Below are 19,055 nucleotides of genomic sequence, written 5' to 3' on the forward strand. Positions count from 1 at the left end.
TTTGTTCCGTTTCCCAAACAAGCTAATCATTTACTGTTATACATATTTAAGTATGTATCTCTAAAAGACAAAGAATATTTCTAACTATAACCATGAGATGTTTAAACACACAAGAATTGATGGCAATCTCCTAGAATTAATTATTTAGACAGTGATTGTATTCCCTCTTATAAATATCTTTGCTCTATAAGTCAGTATCTAGATAAGATGCACACATAGTGAATGGTTCATATTTGTCTTAACTCTCTTTTATGTGTCTGAATTTTGGACTTTTCTCTTACTCTTTGTGTCTGCCTCTAGCTCTTTGTCTCTCTTCTTCTCATTTTAGTAGGTATTTGCTTTTAAGAAACCAACTTCTTTGTCCTGTGGAGTTGTGCAGGGTCTGGGTTTTGCTGATTATATCCTTCCATGGTGTCTTTAGAATATGTTTCCCTGACCTAATTCACTTCCAGTATATTTGTATTTCTATGTGGATATTTGATTAAATTCAGGTTTCACTTGGGGGAGAAGAATACTTGATAAGTAGTTTTATAGAAATTGACAATTTTGCCAAGTGTTGATTCAGTATCTCCTGAAATAGTCACATAGCTTTTAATTTTTGATGTGCCAGGATTATTGTTTAATTCGTTGAGTAAGATAATTTATTTGCCTCGTGATTTTTCTCTTTTGACCTTTCATCTGCTTTCATTTCTGAAGGTGTTTTAGTGGATGAATAAATTAACCTATTTCATTAAATGTCACATGGTAATTTCAGTAGCTGGCTGAAAGACTTGATCATTGTTGGGAGTTCAGCTTTCTTTGTTTTGAATTTTATTTGGTGTTCAGAATTTTGACTAGTTTGGGCAGTGACAGGTCAACATTTCCTACATTGACATCACCTTTTCCCAACTAAAATGATCCTGGTAAAAAATGCAGAGTATATTAAAGAACGTGTCCCTTCAACATTGAGCCCGATGAGATCTCTAAGTATATCAAATTAAACCAGTAAAATGGACTGCTAATATTTACTTTGCAGGCTAGGCAGATAGTTCTTTTTTAGTTATTGATGAAAAAGAATCAAAGGATGGCTTAAAAATTTGTGGAGTCCTTGCTATGGAAACTTTATACTCATATAAAACTGTCAATGATTAATTGAGAATATATAGCAAAACAGTGTTTCTCTAGTTGCCTTTGAATCTAGCAAAAGATTATTGGCTTTGTGAAGGAAAAAATGTATCTTTCTTGTTATAACTCGACCCGGGTCAATTATTCAAAGATACTCAAGCTGTCACATCCTCCAAGATATTTGTGTCACTGAGATGTTCACTAATGAGTAGAGTTGCATTAGACTATGTCATGAAGAAAATGTGCTGTTGGAAAAAAAGGAAACAATTCAACAACTTATATGTTTAAAAAATAACCTTTTCTGAGAGTCTCATTTTTCTAAAGATAACACTGTCTAAGGACACCAAATTATTTGCTCAGCAACTGGTGGAAACTTAGGACCTACTTTCTGTTTAGCTACAGATAATACCAATATTACACCAAAAATTGCAGTTTTGTTCTATGAGGAGAAATACCCAAAGGTCACTTTTCATTCTGCTTAAGAAGGAAGAAATAACATCAATATCTGAGAGAAGGCTTCTAAGGGAGCAGGGTAGCTAAATGCAATCTTATAAGTCATCTAAACTGCAAGTATGCATTTAACAAAACAAGGGTTTATTAATATACTTAGGTGAATTTGGACAACCTACCTCTGGTCCACATTGTGAATTGATAACTAGAGCTATTTTATTTCAGATTATAAAACTATTCTTTGGCGATAGTTTGTATCCTCTGAAAATGTAGGAGAAATTATAAAATGTGCTAATGTCCTTTCTAGTCCCGTCATTCTATATGTCCTTAAATGATGCCAGAGCCCAAGTTAGTCAGTTGAACCTGTTAATCTTCATTGGGCTTGAGTGTCAACTTGTTCTTTGGACAAAATGTAAGCTGGTAAGTAGTCTACAAACCCCTGAATGCTTCCAGCTTATTAGGTAAGCCCTAAAGTCCATGAAGGCAGAAAGCCAGATGCTCTAATTCTAATTCTAATTCTGCTTTCGAAAATTTTGGTTCCATTCATGGTCTCATGATAGCTTCTCTCTCTCTCTCCCTCTCCCCTCCCTCTCCCCTCCCTCCCCCCTCCCTCCCCCTCCCTCCTCCCTTCCTCCCCCCTTCCTCCCTCCCTTCCCCCCTTCCCCCCTTCCTACACCCCTCTCCCCTTACCCCTCTCCCTCCTCCTATCTCCTCTCCATCCCTCTGGTAAGGAACTCAGACTCAGGGCTTTATACATGCTAGGCCAGCACTCTACCACTGACTTTACTCCCTGCTGCCTTTCTTATTTCTTTAAAGGAGAGGTCAAGTGAAATAGGATGCTACTTTCCATTGCAGTATTGACTCTGGTAACCTCCAAGTCTAGAAGGATGTCTTTTATCTCCTCCTGTCATTTTCTTTTTCCTTTTCAAGTACTTATTTACTCTCCTGCTGAAGATTAAATTACTGCAGAGAAAAAAATGCCAAGCCAGAATGACACTGCTTCAGTGGTTCCAGGTCTGGCTCTTTTCCTCTGGAAAGCTAATGACTGTACCTATGGTCTCCTGAGCATCTTGAGAAGCTGTGGGAGGTAGCGCAGCTTCTCCTATGCCAAAGCTTTGCTTTCAGGAGCACACTAAGCATTTTTCCCTCCGGGCAAAGTGCTTTTAGTATCTAACTGCACAGAAGCCCTATTCTAAGCAAGAATAATAACTTAAGATTTTTTAAAACTGGGAAATCAAAGAGCAAGAAAACATGCAGATTGTTAAATATATAGGTATTGAAGCTATCACAGGTAAGGTTAAAAATTTGTAATTTTGTAATGATTGCTTAATACTGGCATATTTAAAATGTTAAAAAGTTGCATATTTTGTTGAGAAAACTGCATAGTTATTTAGTTTAATTTATGCAAGAAATAATTAAGAATTATTCTAAAAACCCATTCACTCAGGCAAGACAGATCTAATGATTGCTCCTTAGGGTATACAGTGTTGACTCATGCTAATTCCTGCTAATTGTCAGAGAAGAATAGAGCCACTTCTTATCAGCAATGTGCTCTGTGTCATGGTCTTGGTCTGTTGGTTCTATTTCACTGATAAGGAAAACACCAATTTAAGCAAGTGAAAATGGAGCTGGGAATGTAGAACTGTGGGCTAGCATGCATGAAGCCCTGGATTCCATCTCCAGCACAGGAAAAAAAATGAAAGAAAACATCTTTTTCAACCATTATTTTCATTTTTAGCTTGTCTTGAGCAAAAAAAAAAAAAAAAAAAAAAAAAAAAGAAAAAAACCCCCAGTACTCTGAATGTATGGAGAAATGTTGTTCCATGGGGAACTATTAAGTGATAAGCAGAAAACAAATTAATCAAATTTAGATACTGTATCTTTACAAAAGTATATAATAATAGTATTTCCAGAATGTTACCTTATAAACAAAATTTATATTATGTTCCATGTAATAATATGGACATCAAACTGTGTTAAAATGTTTTATAGTTTTTAAACTGTTATAATTGCATCTAATTTGATAAGTACATTTAATTCATGCAACTTGAAAGGTCAGTCAGAAATATTACAGAATTTTATAGATCTTGAAATTAGAAAATAATCACAAATTCAAGATACATGTTTTCTGCTTATTCAGAAATTTTCTCAGTATCATCTTATGCTATGTTATATCATAACTTAGTGGTTATAGGTTATAAGCAGTAACAATGAAGATAAGCTATACTAATTGTATTTATTTAATGCTTTACAATTACTCGATTATTCCTCTTCAGAACTAGGTCATCTCTCTTCATGTTTTGCAGAATTATTTTCTGAGTAATAACACTTAAGGTTTGATTTTATAAAATTCCAGAGTCTGTACAGATAAAATTTTATGCTTTTCTTTGTCCAGTATTTATGACAAAAATAACAGTATCATGCATCTTTTTGTAGTATTGGGTAAGATAAAGCCATTTTAACAAACTTCACAATAACTCTGAGTCTGACTTTAACTGCTGAATTGATTGAGGTGATCACCAGACAGGAGTCTCATGGTATTAAGTGGCACCCTTGAGACTAGGACTTGATTTTTCTCAGGATTAGTAGCGTCAGTATTCATCCCACTACATCTTATCTATGAAGTTTTCTTTTTAGGGAGAGTTGATGTAGGTCTTAAAATTTTTAACTCCAGTATCTTCAGTTGTTACCACTCTGTGTTGCTCATAATGGACAGTCAGTAAAGAATGGAAGGAGGAAGAAAGGGAAGAATGAAGAAAGGAAAGGTAGAAAAGAGGAAGGAAAGAAAGGAGTCAGGGAGAGAACCAAGCTAGAAAGAGAAGGAAAGAGGAAGAAAGAAAAGTCAGGAGCCCCAGTGTGTGGCAGAGGGCTTTTATGCAAAGGAATGGCAAACTTAGACTCCACATCCAATGTTAAGATAGAGAACTATCCACCCCCCTGGGCGTGATTGAGAGTCCTGAACTATATTGCCAGGACAGACCACCTTGGGAGTAAAACACTCCGGACATGTATTCTTAGCCTTTTTAATTTATACTTTTCTCCTTTTATAGGACTACAGTTGCTAACCTAGCAAGGCAAATGTGTTTAGGATGAAACATAAATGTCAGACATAAAAATAATGGAGTCATCTTTAGCAGTGTTCTTAATTGCCATTCATTTACTTATTAGAAGGTAATATCCAAACTGACAAAGTAATCACAAAGCAAAAGGAGTCAGGGTTTACCAAGCCCTGAATGAGTGAAATCTATTCACTCTTTTCCCAGAACAACCCGAGGATGGGGGGGCATCTATTATATATTGAAATACATTCCACTTTAAAAGATCTTCAGCTTTGCTTCTAATAAACTCCTCATCTCCCCCAGAAAGAATAGTATTTCCACAGTTGGTATAAGGCCTGCTTTGTCTGTTTCATTATTTTCTGGCAGAATTACCAAATGGAAACTGACTTAGCAATACAGTGTGTGTAAGCCAAAGAGAAAGGCTATCATTGCAAATTTTATAGTCTTGCTTAGGACGGACACCACACTGTGTTCAACTATGAGGAAAGGGAAACTGGCAAAAATCCGAAGAGTGTGTGTGTGGCACCATCTCTCTCCTGACTGCTGACAATTACAGCTTATTCTGTGCTTGGCTACAGCTTCTGAGCAGCTGTATCCAGTCAGTTCACACTTCACATCACCTGGTAGTTAATTGCTGTATTAAAATTCATGATTTTTTTTATATTGTTGCTGTTAAAGTATAAAAATGCTAAGCGCAATAGTCCCGTGATGGTGTGAAATAGATGCTACTTCATTGTCCCTCTAATGAATATTTTACTATCACATGTCCCACTACTACTTTAAAGTAGTGATCTAAGAATTTTTCAATGGAATATGTTCAGTGTAGGTGCTTTGGGATAGCATTACAAAAGAATACTCATTTCAAGGAGAATTTTTTTTTTTTGTACCAGCGATTGAACTCAGGACCTTGTGGGAAAAACATTTTTAAGGGACAAAAGAAAAGGTATTTCTGGGCCAAGGATTTAGCTCAGTGGTTCTGCCACCTGCCTTGCAAGCGCAAGGTCCCGAGTTCAATCCCCGGTACCAAAAAAAAGAAAAGGTGTTCTAGTTTTTGTGTGTATCTGTCAATCTTAATTGTTTTGACAATCGCACAAGATCTGTGTGTCTAAGGGGTAAGAATATCACAGCTAATTTTTATTAGTAGTTTACCATTTATGTGGAGTATATGCATATGGGGAGTGCTGGTTTTGTTTTTAGTAAAAGCCTCAGGATTTGTTCTGAAGGGGCTGGTGCAGTGTCTGCTACCCAGTTGGGTGAAGGGAGATCCTTATGGGCCTGTCATGGATTCATACAGCACCAGGGTCTGTGCATGGTTCAGCATACTCTGTGGAAGCTTGGTGACAGCACACTGCATGTGGTCCCTTCAGTGCTGTCACAGGGGGCAGGAAGGCTACCCAGCAGAATTTGTCATTGCATAGAATGCTGTCAGCAGTTGAGTCTTAAGCACAAAACCTTTCACAGTTAAGGCAACTGTCTTCCTAATATCTTTTACAAGCAGCTGTCTTGGATGAAGATATTAACATACAGCACCTACCTGCAAAGGTTTTTTCATGAAGATCAAATGTTTAAATTATATTCTGTGTGAAATATTGGAATATTGTCTACTCTACAGTTTTTCAGACTAAAAGATGCAAATTTTATTACTTTCATTCTGATAAACATTTTAAGCTGATTTTACCATCCATTGGAGCTGACAATATGTAGTAAAATCACCTCTCTCCTCATGCTCCATTCATTCTTTTGTTTGGTTTGCAGACCTATAAAGGAGACCTTGAAAGGCATTCTGAAAAGGACATTTTGTTGATCCCCAGGCTGGGGATCCAGCTTAGTAGTCAAGTGCTCATCTAACGTGTAAGGCCCAGGATTCAATCCTTAACTTGACAAGAAAAAAAAAATGACCCAATTCTTAATTGGTTCAAGAATAGCATGTATCTTTGAAATTCCCAGATTTCTACTGTCAAGCTTTTTATCTGATTGGTAAAAAAAAAAAAAAAATTAAGATTCTTCCCTACTTTCTCATATTTATACTTGGTACTATTCATTGAATGACATTTTTTTTTGCCAATTCTTTTACCTAGATGATTTATGATCTCTATTAAAAAAATCTTCCAAGATGGCTATTACTCTTGTTTTTTTAAATGGGAAAATGGAGCAGCTAGGTGGTAGGTGACACAGAGCTCATAGGGGAGGAGGTTTGAACCAGATCTGTCTGCAGAGTCCTGTAGTTTGGACTGATCTTTGCTCCTATTCCTAAATGCTATCTGAAAGCAGTGAAACGGTCCTGGAACATATCTTAGACAGGTGACCAAGAAACAAAGCAGTAAAGAAACTGAATAACCAGGTGTTGAGTATGTTGATCAGGTAGAATGAAAATTAAGAGAAATAGAAGAAATTGGGTTAAAAATCACAAGAAAGTGTGAACTTTTGAAGAAAATAAAAAAGGCAGAAAACATGGGGAAAATAGCACGATAGGTCATGTAAGCAAGAACATCCAACATTCACATGCAAATAATAAAATGGAAATTGTTAAGGAAGATAAGATATTAAAAATCTGCAGAAATGTGTCAGTAAACAAGAAAAAGAAATTTGCCTCAAGATGGATTTTTTTTTTTTTTCTGAAAAAGTCAATACAGTTTTCACTGGCTTGATACTGGTTCTGTCTCTCAGCTCAACAGTATCAGTGCCAACACTGTGAGTTGGCTTTTTCTTGTGGAGACTGAGCACTGTCCTTGGCATTACCGGCCATGGACGTGAGGAGAGGCCCTCTGAGCCTCAGGGCTGAGCTTTGGTTTCACTTAGTCTGAACAGTCACCGGCTCAGCATCATCTTCAAGTTCACTCCCACGTTTGACAAGTGAAGGTCAAGTTATCACATGAAGAAGTTGGAAACCAAAATTAAGACTTGTTTCCGTACTCTTAATCCAAGATAGATAAATTTTGTAGTATTATTATTCATTTGTAGAGATACAGTGTTAGAGTATCTTTTCATTTCCCAAAAGTAGGTTGGCAACCAGATGTTCAACAATGACCTTCAGAGTAGAATTAGAGTAGAATAGAAATTATGAAGTGAGTGATTTCTGACTTCTATGTCAGTATATATTCAGTTAATAATACATAATGTTTTCACTTGGAATACGTACACAATCTGGTATCCTTGTGTGTTTTGTTTTTGTTTTGGGGCTATATATTGTCTTAAAAACATAGTTAGGCTGGAGATGTTGCCCAGTAGTAGAGAGCTTACTTAGCATGCACAAACCCTGTTTTCAATCCCCAGTACAACAAAAAGGGAAAAAAGTCAACATACACATAAAACATAATTTGCAAGAAAATATATATTTTATGGAGCTTCACTGATATGCCTTGATACCATTATCTTTGAACCATCCTTAAAATTGATTTTGCTTGCTAATAGGAGAGCTGCTGTTTTCCAGCACCTTAAAAGATAAAACAATGATTATAAAAATTTTGAGTCCCTTTCCCCATTTAAATAGAATTAATTTATTCTGTAATTATATGTGTTCTATTAAATGTGTCCTATTAATTAATTGTGTTCTGTGTATTATACCCAAAAATAGTTTCTTTGCTATTTTTTGTCAAGTCTGAAACTTCAGGGAAGTTTAGAGAAGTATGTATCTTCTATGAACTCGTGCTTTTAAGAAAATTTTAGAGTGAAGGCTGTTTAAAAGGAGTCAAAAATAGATGTGAACATCTCCTCTTCCTTATCTCTTATCCAGCTACATCTACATCCACCACTGGGACAAGCCATCTTGTGAAGTGTGCGGAGAAGGAGAAAACATTCTGTGTGAATGGTGGCGAGTGTTTCATGGTGAAAGACCTTTCAAACCCCTCAAGATACTTATGCAAGTAAGAAAAGAAATCCCCTCTCTGGCTTATATCCATAACTGCTTATTCCGGATGATTTTGTGTCTCATCATGTGCATTGTTGCTGCTTTTTCCAATTCCATCGCATCCTGTTGAATAATGCTGTTTTATTTGTAGAGTGTTTTGAAAAGTTCATGCCATTTGTCATCTCCTCTGTTGTATCCAGAATTGTTTTTGCTCTTTTCAGTGTGTGTGGGGTTTTTATTTTGTTTTTGGAATTTTTTTGCCTTCGTATTTATAATGTTATTTTCCTCATGGTTTTCTCATTATTACTCAGAAGAGATATGCAGATATCTTGGAGTGCTATAATTTTCATATTTATCTTCTCCATTCCAATGGATTAATTGAGCTAAAAACTAATGTTTCTACCTAACCCCAGTGTTCACTTTCGCAATGAATTATAAAACCTAAAGCAGAATGGCAGAAGATTCCTTATTGAAACATCTGTCCCTGTTGGGATTATCTTATTTTCCCATAAGTACTTTTCAAAATGAACTGCAGGTTGAAATTACTAGTGGGAAAAAAAAAGCAATTCACATGTGCTCCAAAATGCAGTTCACCTGTGTAGCAACATTCTCTGTAGTGGGCAATATTATTTCATGCACTGTTGTTATCTAGAGATCCATTTAGATTGGGCTCTTTCTTTCCAATGAGCTGGAGGAGTTGATGCACCTTTAAGAAATAATCAGATTTATTCTCTTTCTTCAGGTAGCACACAACAGTACTATTATTATCACATTAACCATTTAAGCTTTATGACAAAAATTAATAGGACTCATTAAAATGCACTTATTTATTGTGGCATGCATTTTAAGTCTCCTATTAATATTCTGTATGTGGTACATGGACTCATTATTTGATATTAATGGAAGACATTTTATATCTTAGTGAAATGATGAAAATAATTATTTTGCTGTCTACCAATGGCTATGTTCCCAAAGAAAGGCACAGTGGACACTTGACTTATGAACTGAATAGGTTCCAAGGGCTGGTTGTAACTCAAGGTGGTTGTAAGTCAATACAGCTGAGATCTGGATGTTTACCTGCGTATAAGCTATAGATAACAAGAGGCAGATGAATCTTCCATTAACTTAATTAACCTAGGTTGTTCATGTCAGGCTGGTTGTAACTTGAAGGTCCACTGTATTTTAAAAGCAGTTCCTTGAAAAAATGTAATGTAGAATATTTTACAGGAAGTCCATAATTGGAAACATGAAATGGGTACATTGTTCTGAAAGTAGCAGAGCCTGTCTTAAAGAAATAAAATTTTAAAGTACTTTTCTTGTCCTCGAATATTAGCAGGTAATTTAAAGGTTAACAAGGAAAAGCAAGTTTGTTAGGGAGGGAATTGACATAATAAAACAGCAATTGACAAAATGAGAAGGACACAAGAAATAGTTAACAAGGTCATTTCTCTTTATGCCATGTGAACAGTGTATAAATATGTTACCAGTCTTAAGAAAGCCTTAATTATATGTATTAGTAATGAAGTACATCTTAAAATATGTATGTTTTAGAATCTAACAAGGTCTGCACATGCCATTGTGTAGGAAATGTTTTTGCTGTCTCCTGAGCTGTCTGAAAGGGCTTCTCGGTACTGTGTCTCATGGGACCTGGTGGTTGTGAACAAATCTCTTCCAAAAATGTTCCTTTATTTCCCTTTGAAGCTCTTCATTTAAAAGAGGAGAAGCAGTGCCAAGAGAGGGCATGTGGTGGTGGTGGTTCAGGGGTTTTATCAATGATGACAGTTTACGAAAGCAAACAGAGCCTGTGAGGAGTAACTAAAAGGCAGGGAACTGGAAGTATAGAATTCTAATCTCAATTACTAAATGTCTCTTTCTTGGAGACAGGAAATAGTTGTAAGTCAAAGACTTGTAAAAACTTTAAGGTAAGATAAAAATGAAACAATATATAGAAAAAATTACTCCTTTTAGATCTGAATTTCTCACATGGCTACTTATGTTTTACTTTTGAAAAATATAATTTTAGAGGTTCATTTTTTGATCATTAAAATTATTCAGATCTGTATGCCTACATCAAAATAAAAAAAATCTGTCTAGTTTAGTCTTCAGTTCTGCTGACATGCTATGAATACAGCACAAATAATTCAGTCCCAGATTGATCATATGGAATTGGAATTGGGATGAACACATTTTATAGTTTCCGCTAGTATTTTCTGTAATCAAAATGAAAAATATAACAAGCCAACAGTTATAATCTGCAAAATATGAGGTTCATTTACTATATGAGGAAATCTTGTTATTCTTTCCTAATCTTAGGCATACAATGTAATTATGTTTCAATAAATCTCCTTGAAAAACATTTAAATTATAGGTCCTTAAATTCTTCCTTCTTTAAAACAATTGTACCCATATTATCTGTCTCTTATTTTTATTTCTTTAGAAAAACATCTGAGACTAGTATATTTTAATTATAATAATGAAATATCACTTTTCATTATAGGCTGTGCAAAGATTTACAGGCTGAGTGAGTAGATATGATAGTTTCTGAATACCTCTAAGGAACCCGTACAGTTATTTTCCATATGTTAATTTCAGTTACTCTGTAGCCCTCCCATGGCCTACACCTAGCGTGCACGTAAGTGCTGTTCATTTGTTCCATTTTGGTATTGTGCCAACAACTAATTTTTCTTCACCCACAAAGTTTCTCATTAAATTTTAAACCCAATCCAGAAAAAAGAAACTTGTTTTTTAAACATTTTTATGTTTGTGACTTTTTTTGTTGTTGTTGTTCTTTTATTGGTACATTTTAGGTATGCAATTCATTTATATTTATCATTGGGTGCTTGTACCTGTACATGATGTATCTTGGTTCTTATTTTTTTCCCCATTCCCTGTGCACCCTTCACCCCCTCCACCCTTCCATATTTACATAGACATCATTTCCAATTTTTTTTCTTTTCTCATAGTTTTTCCTTTTCCTCTTTTCCTTTCCCCTTCCCCTCCCTTCACTCCTTCATCTTTGGACCTTTTTTCCTATTTCAAATTATCAATTATTCATTTTAATCATTTTAACCCTTGTTTACACTATGAGTTTCTTACACTAGAGAAACTATTCGGTATTTACACATGTGTGTCCTATTTATTTCACTTAAGAGTATGGCCTCGATATGCATCCATTTAGCTATAAATGACTGTAGTTTTTCGTTCTTTATGGCTGAGTAATACTCCATTTAATAAAAAAACCACATCTTCTTTATCCAGTTTCCAGTTGATGGGCACTTGGGCTGCTTATAAAAAGGATTAAAACAGCAAACCATGAATACTGAGCATCCCTGAAATGAATCATCTAGTGGATCACGGTTGTCTTCTAGTTCTTGGAAAATTACATCTTTCTTTCTTCTTTCCTCCCCTCTTCGTCCCTCTTTTCCCTCTCCCTCCTTTCTTCCCTCTCTTCCTCCTCCATCTTTTCTTTTGTTCTTTTCCTTTGTTTCTTTTCCTTTCTAGCTCTCTGTCTCTTCTTCCTTCTGTTCTTTTTTAATTAGAATATTTTAGGAAAATGTTGTAAATAATTACTGGATCTTTTTAGAAAGATGATCTTTACTGTCTATTATTTTGACAGTTTCTTCCCCCTTTTTGGACCATGATTTCATTGGCGCATCAAATCAAGCTAGTACTTTGAAAGAAGAGTAACAGAATATTTAATATTCAAAATAGTCTTTTTTCATTAAATGAAAGTATTTTTTCCTAAAAAAGGAAAAATTTCCATATTAAAAACATCTATACCATTACAAATAATAACTACTCAGAATTTAAACAAAGTCACATGATAGACCATGTCTTATGATGATATATTGTTTACTAGATCCCTTGAATAGAAACAGAAAACATAAAAATGCTGTATTGGCTCATCATGGTCCTGTCTATGAGGCCTGTTCATAGTTTCCATATGGCCCATCTGTCTAGAGCAAAACATTGCTGAAGCATGAGCTGCACCATTCAAAATCAGCTCTATCCTTCACTGAAGACATGACTCAGACACACCACAACCCTGGGGTTTCCAAGTAGTCTCTCTGGTCACCTAATCCACTGCTGTCTTCTTGGGAGTAGAAGATTTTTCCGCAAATCTCTTTTGTTCCTCTGTTTAGAACAAGGTGTTCCAAATGGATTAACCACAGCATTGAAACGCTTCTCAGAGGAGAGGTTCGCTGGTTACTTGGACTTGCCCTTGGGGACTGCGGGGATTTCAGCGGTGGTTCTCATCTTTCATACTTCTCCTGACTCTACAGTAGTTTAAAATTGATCCCAAGGAGATAAATAGTTACTATTCCAGATTATGGAAAGTTGAGGAAAGAAGGGTTCCAGTGTTTACCTTCTGATGCTGTATGTAGTCATATGGTTCCTGAAACAAGATCATTTAAACATGAAATTGTCCAGATTTTCCTCCTTGCTTTCCTTCTTATATCTGTTCTTCTGATCAGTTTTAGAACTATTTTGGAAGATGTTAATGCAATTTTTAAATTTAAAAATTATCTTTATATCAGGCTGTGAAATACTGTCCAATGCATAGGTAATGGCTTCATTAGGAGGGGACCAGAGTTTTAACCACTAATTATAGTGAACCGTCTTTCGTCCTTTCACTTCAACTCTCTGGATATTTTCCTAATTTATAACAGAGAGTTAATATGTTCTCCAATTTTTTTCCCAAGGAATCAGTGAAATTAAATGAGTTCAAATCTTCTAAAGTACTTTTAACTCTGGGGAAACATGATTTTCTTTTCCTTATTATAAAAGTGGTATTATTACATTCTTACTGTAGACACTGGAAAAATACATACACCTGCATTAACAGATGATATTTTCATGTTTAACCCCTAATTTTTCATTTTATTTAACAGTAGCAATTTTTATTTGATAAGGTGAAGCAACCGACTAGCTTTTTAACTTTTTGGTTGGCAGATCATTTAATATTGCTAATCGTTAACTGCATTATATGTAAAAACAAAACAAAAAGAACAGAAGAAGAAACCAAGCAAATTATACTTGGAAAGATAAGTGGTCCCTTCAAACATGGACTTTTATGATTTTGGGTAATTAATGTTTAGAAAACTATAGACCCATGTTTTGTTATATATGACACAGTTATAAAAATATATTAGGAGATAAAGTCACAAAAATAGGATATAATAAATTAAGCTCAGTAAATGAAGTATTAACATTTATAGAACAACTATATGCTGGCATTTTTGAAAACACAGAGAAAATAGATATCATCTCTGGTCCCTAGGAATTTAGTACATTTAAGAAAATGAAATAACTAAAGTAGTAAAGCAGTGACAGTAAATGTATTCCTAATCGTACAGTGCTGATTGTTAAGGTAATAGTAAGGTAATAGGAATTTAAAGAAGGGAAAGAAAAGATGAGGAAACATTAAGAGAATATTTTATAAATGTAGCTACTATTTATGGAGTCTTCCAGTACACCAGGCAGGCACTGAGATTGCAGTAAAAAGTGTTCTGTGAAACACAGTGAACTGCCTACCTAGACCGGCAGTTCCATTCTAGGAAGTAAAACAGACCAACCAACCAAACAAACAAACAAAAAACTAAGTTTGATGGTGGAGGCAGTTCCCGAACGCTGAAGGCCAGGCAGAGGTCTGGAGATTATGATAGCTTATAGGGAGCCATAGTTGTTTTTCGAACAGGAGAGTAGCACCATGAACACAGCAGATATTTAGCCATACAGGCTAGAGCAGTGCGGGTGGGACTAGGTAAGACAGAGAGAGAAAGTTTTATAAAATACTGGCATAGAAATAATGATGAAAATATCTGTATTTATGAATAGCTGGCTTAATATAATTAAACAAGTAAGTGATAATTTAAACTCACATGTGTCCTTCCTACAGCCTCATCATTGTGGATGTAGAAAGAGAAATTTGGAATAGATGAAAGGAATGTATACTGGGCTAGATTTTATTCCAGTCCATAAAACACCTCAAACTCCACTCCAGTGCCAGCCCTGGAAGAGCTCTTTCTTCAGAATGGACACTATAATTTTCCATAGCACTTCTCTGTTCTTGAGTGCTGTAGCATTTAATAGGCACAGGATTCTGGAGACAAAGTAGAACTCATGGATCTTGACACCAAGGTGTTCACCCAGCTTTACCTTCTATTTTTTGTTTCTTGTGCATATAGAATCCTGCTGTATGCTTACTAGTTATTTATAAACTCATTTTGACTTTGATTCCCCAAAGTAGGTTAAAGTCTCTTTGTTTAGGTGCTGTTTTGTCTGAAATCAGACACACTAACAAGTGTTCTGAATAGGTAGCATCCTTTTCTCAGCTCAGCTAGACAGCCATATATATTTACTGAGCTCTCCTGTGACAGGCCCTGTATTCATGCTGAGGGTGAAGGAAGGCTGAACAAAATTATACTGATCTCTGTTGTGTACAGATCACAGGCTATTGCAAATAGCAGTCATGTTTCAAGTAATTGATTAAACTATAAATTATTGATGTGCTGAGTTCTGTGAAGGGTATTAGGGAACTAAGGGAATAAATATGGAAACCTGAACTAGTTGTAAACAGAGGTTCTGCAGGAGAGAAAGAAGAGATGCAGTCCTCACCTTGAGGTGCATACCATCTATTTTAAATGAAATGCACTATTTTGAAATATTTATATTGCATGCTTAAAGGAACTATTTAGATGCTTCATCATAAAATGAGGCCTGTAGAGTAGATAGGATGACAAAGCTCCTCAGAATCTCTAAGCTATGTGATAAGACAAGGAAGGACATTCTCCAGAGACCAAAGACCAAACCACAAATTAGCAGCCAATATGTCATTGTGTCACAGTGATGTGGAGATGTATGGGATGTGGATTGATCCAATATCCGATGAAATTGCTTTACCCCCCCATCCCTGAACTTAAGGATACATCTTGTTGAGTAAACATTGGCAAGGATTTCCGTCTGCAGATGAGCATTTCAGAACAAGCTGTGCAAACAAAGCTTTAGGAAGGGCACCAAGGTTCACACAAAGAGGAGTTACTTTATAAACTCTGCCGCTCTCATTATTGGGATTGTATTTCCTAGATATTGAAGTACAACATTTGAGAGCCGGGACAACCTAAAATTTTTTTTCTCCAGTATTTTTACCCACGAGTCCAATGGGGCCACTGTATGTATCCAGTTATCTCATGGATTGAAAACTAGTCCCAGGATCATAATAAAAAAGAAATGGGAGGAGACATACCAGCTCAGCAGGGGTGGGGAGGTATAGGTCAGATCTGAAGGAAGCATTATTGGAACATTCTTGTATTTAATATTCTCTTTAATGATGTTAAAGAGGGCCTTCTCTTGAGGACATAAATGTCTTTTGCAGATGATACTGTAAAGAACACTAAAACACAAATTAGAAAAACAAACTTCAAAAAATTCCACTTACAGGTTGATAACAGAGTAAGATTCATCTTGGAAAAATGCAGACTAATAGTAACAATACATTTGGGAAAAAATAATCTACAACACAGGTCCTCGGCCCGTGAGTGGGCGAGTTCTGGCCAAAGGCTGAGCCAGCTGAGGGTTGAGTTTGCAACGCGACACTGTAGAAAGACAGGCCAGTGCTCTTTGGCTGCTGTGTACAATGCCATCTCAGGTTTACAGAGTGACAGCAGGAGACCCAACATCTAACACAAAGCAGCTTCAATATATATTTGTTGACATTTCTGTCATTTCATATTTGTAAATATAGATAACCAATAAATAATTTCAAATGCTGTACAGTATGAAAGGAAAGACCAGAGCTAGGACTGAAGAAGAGCCAAAAGAAAATAGGGACTCTTCTTTGTTGAAAGGGGATTTTAACAGTTGTCCAGATTTTTCAATGTGTAGTAATGACTAAAACGAGAGGGGCCCTGAGCAGTAGACTCTTCCTTCTCCTCTGCTCAAGGGACAGCAGATGAAAATGAAGCCAAGAATAAAAGGAAGGAAGAGAAAGGATGTCTAAACGTGGTTTTTAAATTGACCATGGTGATAAATTATTGACCCCTAGGTAGCAAGAACATTCTTGGGGGTCTATGAATATCTTTGAATATGTTTAGAAGCTCCAGAAAATAAATAATTTCTTCAATTTGAGTATAAAAATATGTTAAACACTACCCTGGTCTTTGAAGTGCATGCATCTATGAATGAATACATAGTATATCAGATTATTCACAGTGCACTGTCATTATTAAAAGTTTTTATAATGGGTTAAATTATTATGTTTGTCAGTTTAGTTAAACCAATGAATAAAATTGTCAGTATCCCTAAAATAGCCATGATTTTAAAAGTTGTTTTTTTTAAAGTGTTTTTTTTATTTTTTAAATATGTATATTTATTGGTACATTTTAGGTATAAAATACATTTACATTTATCATTGAGTGTTTGTATCAGAACATGATGCATCTTAGTTTTTATTTTTTCTCCCATTACCTGTGCACCCTTCACCCCCTCCACCCTTCCCTATCTACACAGAGTTTGATTCCTTTTTATTTTTCTCGTAATATTTTTCTTTCTCTTCTTCCCTTTCCCCTTTCCCTTCCACCATCCCCAAACCCTTTGACCTTTTCTTATTTCAAATTATCAATTATTCATTTTAATCATTTTCATCCTTATTTACACTTTCAATTTCTCACACTAGAGAAACTATTCGGTATTTACACATGTGTGTCCTATTTATTTCACTTAAGAGTATGGCCTCAATATGCATCCATTTAGCTATAAATGTCTCTAGTTTCTCATTCTTTATGGCTGAGTAGTACTCCATTTTATAAAAAAAACCATGAACTTCCTATTAGGAGCCCCTTAGTGGCTAAAAGAAAAATAGTCTACCTTAAAACTAATGTAAAGCTTAGGTCATACATGTACAGTCTGGATATATAACCCTAGATAAGTCAGCCATAGACTCTCAGCAAGAGCAAATGTAGACATTCCTTAGTGTATAGGTTATCTTAATATGGAGTTAAAAATGAAACAGTTTCATCTAGCACTAGGTTAAGACTGAGAGATTATAATTGTAATACATGCCACTTTGAAGCAAATGTAGTTTATTTAAAAGCCAGATTTTATTTTGCTGGTGCTGGGCAGAAGTCTTATTTAGTACACAATATTGCTTTATTGAGTCCTAGGTAAACTGGTATTTCAGTAACTTTAAATTTGAGATAAAGATTTCTTCTTAAAGAATTATAGAATCTTTTTTCCAGTTGTAACACAGTGTTAAGAGGCTTTTCTTGGAGAAGGAAATCTGTGAGGAGGGTACTGGGAGTTCCTATAATAATACCTTTTGAGAATCCAGAGAAGAGTCTGTCATAAACTATAAAGATAAAAGACAGATGTTCAAGATCAACCTGTACTTGGCAAATGAATTTACTTATGAAACTTTCTTTTCATACAGTTCTTTATTGCATCCTGCAGTTTGATTTCAGGTTCATTTAACAAACATTTTGTGAGAATCCGTAATGATCCAGGCACTGTGCTAGGCTATAGAGACAACAGAGTGATCAAAATATGATTGCTGTTTTTACAAGCAAATAATCACAACAGAGGTAAATTCAGTGAAAGGGATCAGGAGAGCATGGTGCAGTGTGAAAGCTAAAGAACCTAGAACTCAGAGGCTGGGAGAAGTAAGGTCAAAGTGATGGAAGGATTAGCTGAAATAGAGATGCATAAGTTCACACAAGACTATGAAATTTTATTCCACTAAGAACAAATGTAAGCCCAGCACTCTCGGAGGCTGAGGCCTGAGAATCACAAATTCAAGCCTACTGCTTGGCAGTTTAGTGACTTAGCGAGACCCTGTCTCAAGAAAAATAAATAAAATAAAAAGGACTAGGAACGTAGTTCAGTTCAATCCCCAGTTCTGAATAAATAAATATACATGTATATTATAGTATGCATATATACACATACTTTCAGAAAAATAGAAAAATATTATCATGTTTTATATGTATTTAGGAAAATAGAACAAAGATTGCCACTTAAAATCACATGCTGAACTTTTTAAAAAATTGTTTCCTTCTTCTAATCAATAAAGCAAATGGTATATGTGTTTCTGAAAATACATCAGGTGCTTGATTCTTATTTAAATCCTTTGCGTTTTCTAAGAAATAAAGTTCTTGGAATGTGGTCATGTTGTTCAAAATCAAATTAAGTTTACCTTGTTCTTATCTTCCAGGACAGTAATAGACTGAATGCTTAACATGCAGTGTTGGTAGTAAAAATATGTCAGGAGTCAGTCTCCCTCTCCTTTTAGGGTTAATTCCATAAAATTACATCCTAACTCTAGAGCAGATAGATTCTCATTTGCATAAGCTTTCCATCCACAGATTCTCTTCCATCCAGCTTTTTGGCAAAAATTCTAGATGTCAATGGAAGTTACATAATGACTTTTGTGGCTGAGTAGTTGAATTGGTTGAGGATCTGCAGTTTGTTTTACCTCTGTTTTTATCTTTTAGCAATCTAGATAATCAGAAGTAAATAATTAATTAATTTGCTAGGGATCCAGCTGAGGACCTCACACATGCCAGGCAAGTGCTGTACTATTAAGCTAAATAGATTTTTAG

At 35.4% G+C, this 19,055-nt stretch overlaps 1 protein-coding gene across 12 annotated transcripts in view; it reads left to right on the top strand.

Annotated features, from left to right (window-relative positions):
- Nucleotides 1-19,055, top strand: part of Nrg1 (neuregulin 1) — a 319,600-nt gene that overhangs the window by 274,326 nt on the left and 26,219 nt on the right. For 8 of the 12 annotated variants that reach the window (XM_087217248.1, XM_004855408.4, XM_021236841.2 and 5 more), the window contains one exon: nt 8,347-8,476. In XM_087217248.1, coding sequence (XP_087073374.1) covers nt 8,347-8,476 — 130 coding nt within the window. Of the gene's footprint in view, nt 1-2,643; nt 2,846-8,346; nt 8,477-19,055 lie in introns of those variants that run through there. The other 4 variants (XM_087217250.1, XM_087217251.1, XM_087217254.1 and 1 more) reach the window with 3 other exon arrangements.

Source organism: Heterocephalus glaber, unplaced genomic scaffold (genome assembly GCF_053883595.1).
Source record: "Heterocephalus glaber isolate CG9 unplaced genomic scaffold, H.glaber_assembly_v1.0 deba00001461, whole genome shotgun sequence".
Classification (NCBI taxonomy): Eukaryota; Metazoa; Chordata; class Mammalia; order Rodentia; family Bathyergidae; genus Heterocephalus; species Heterocephalus glaber.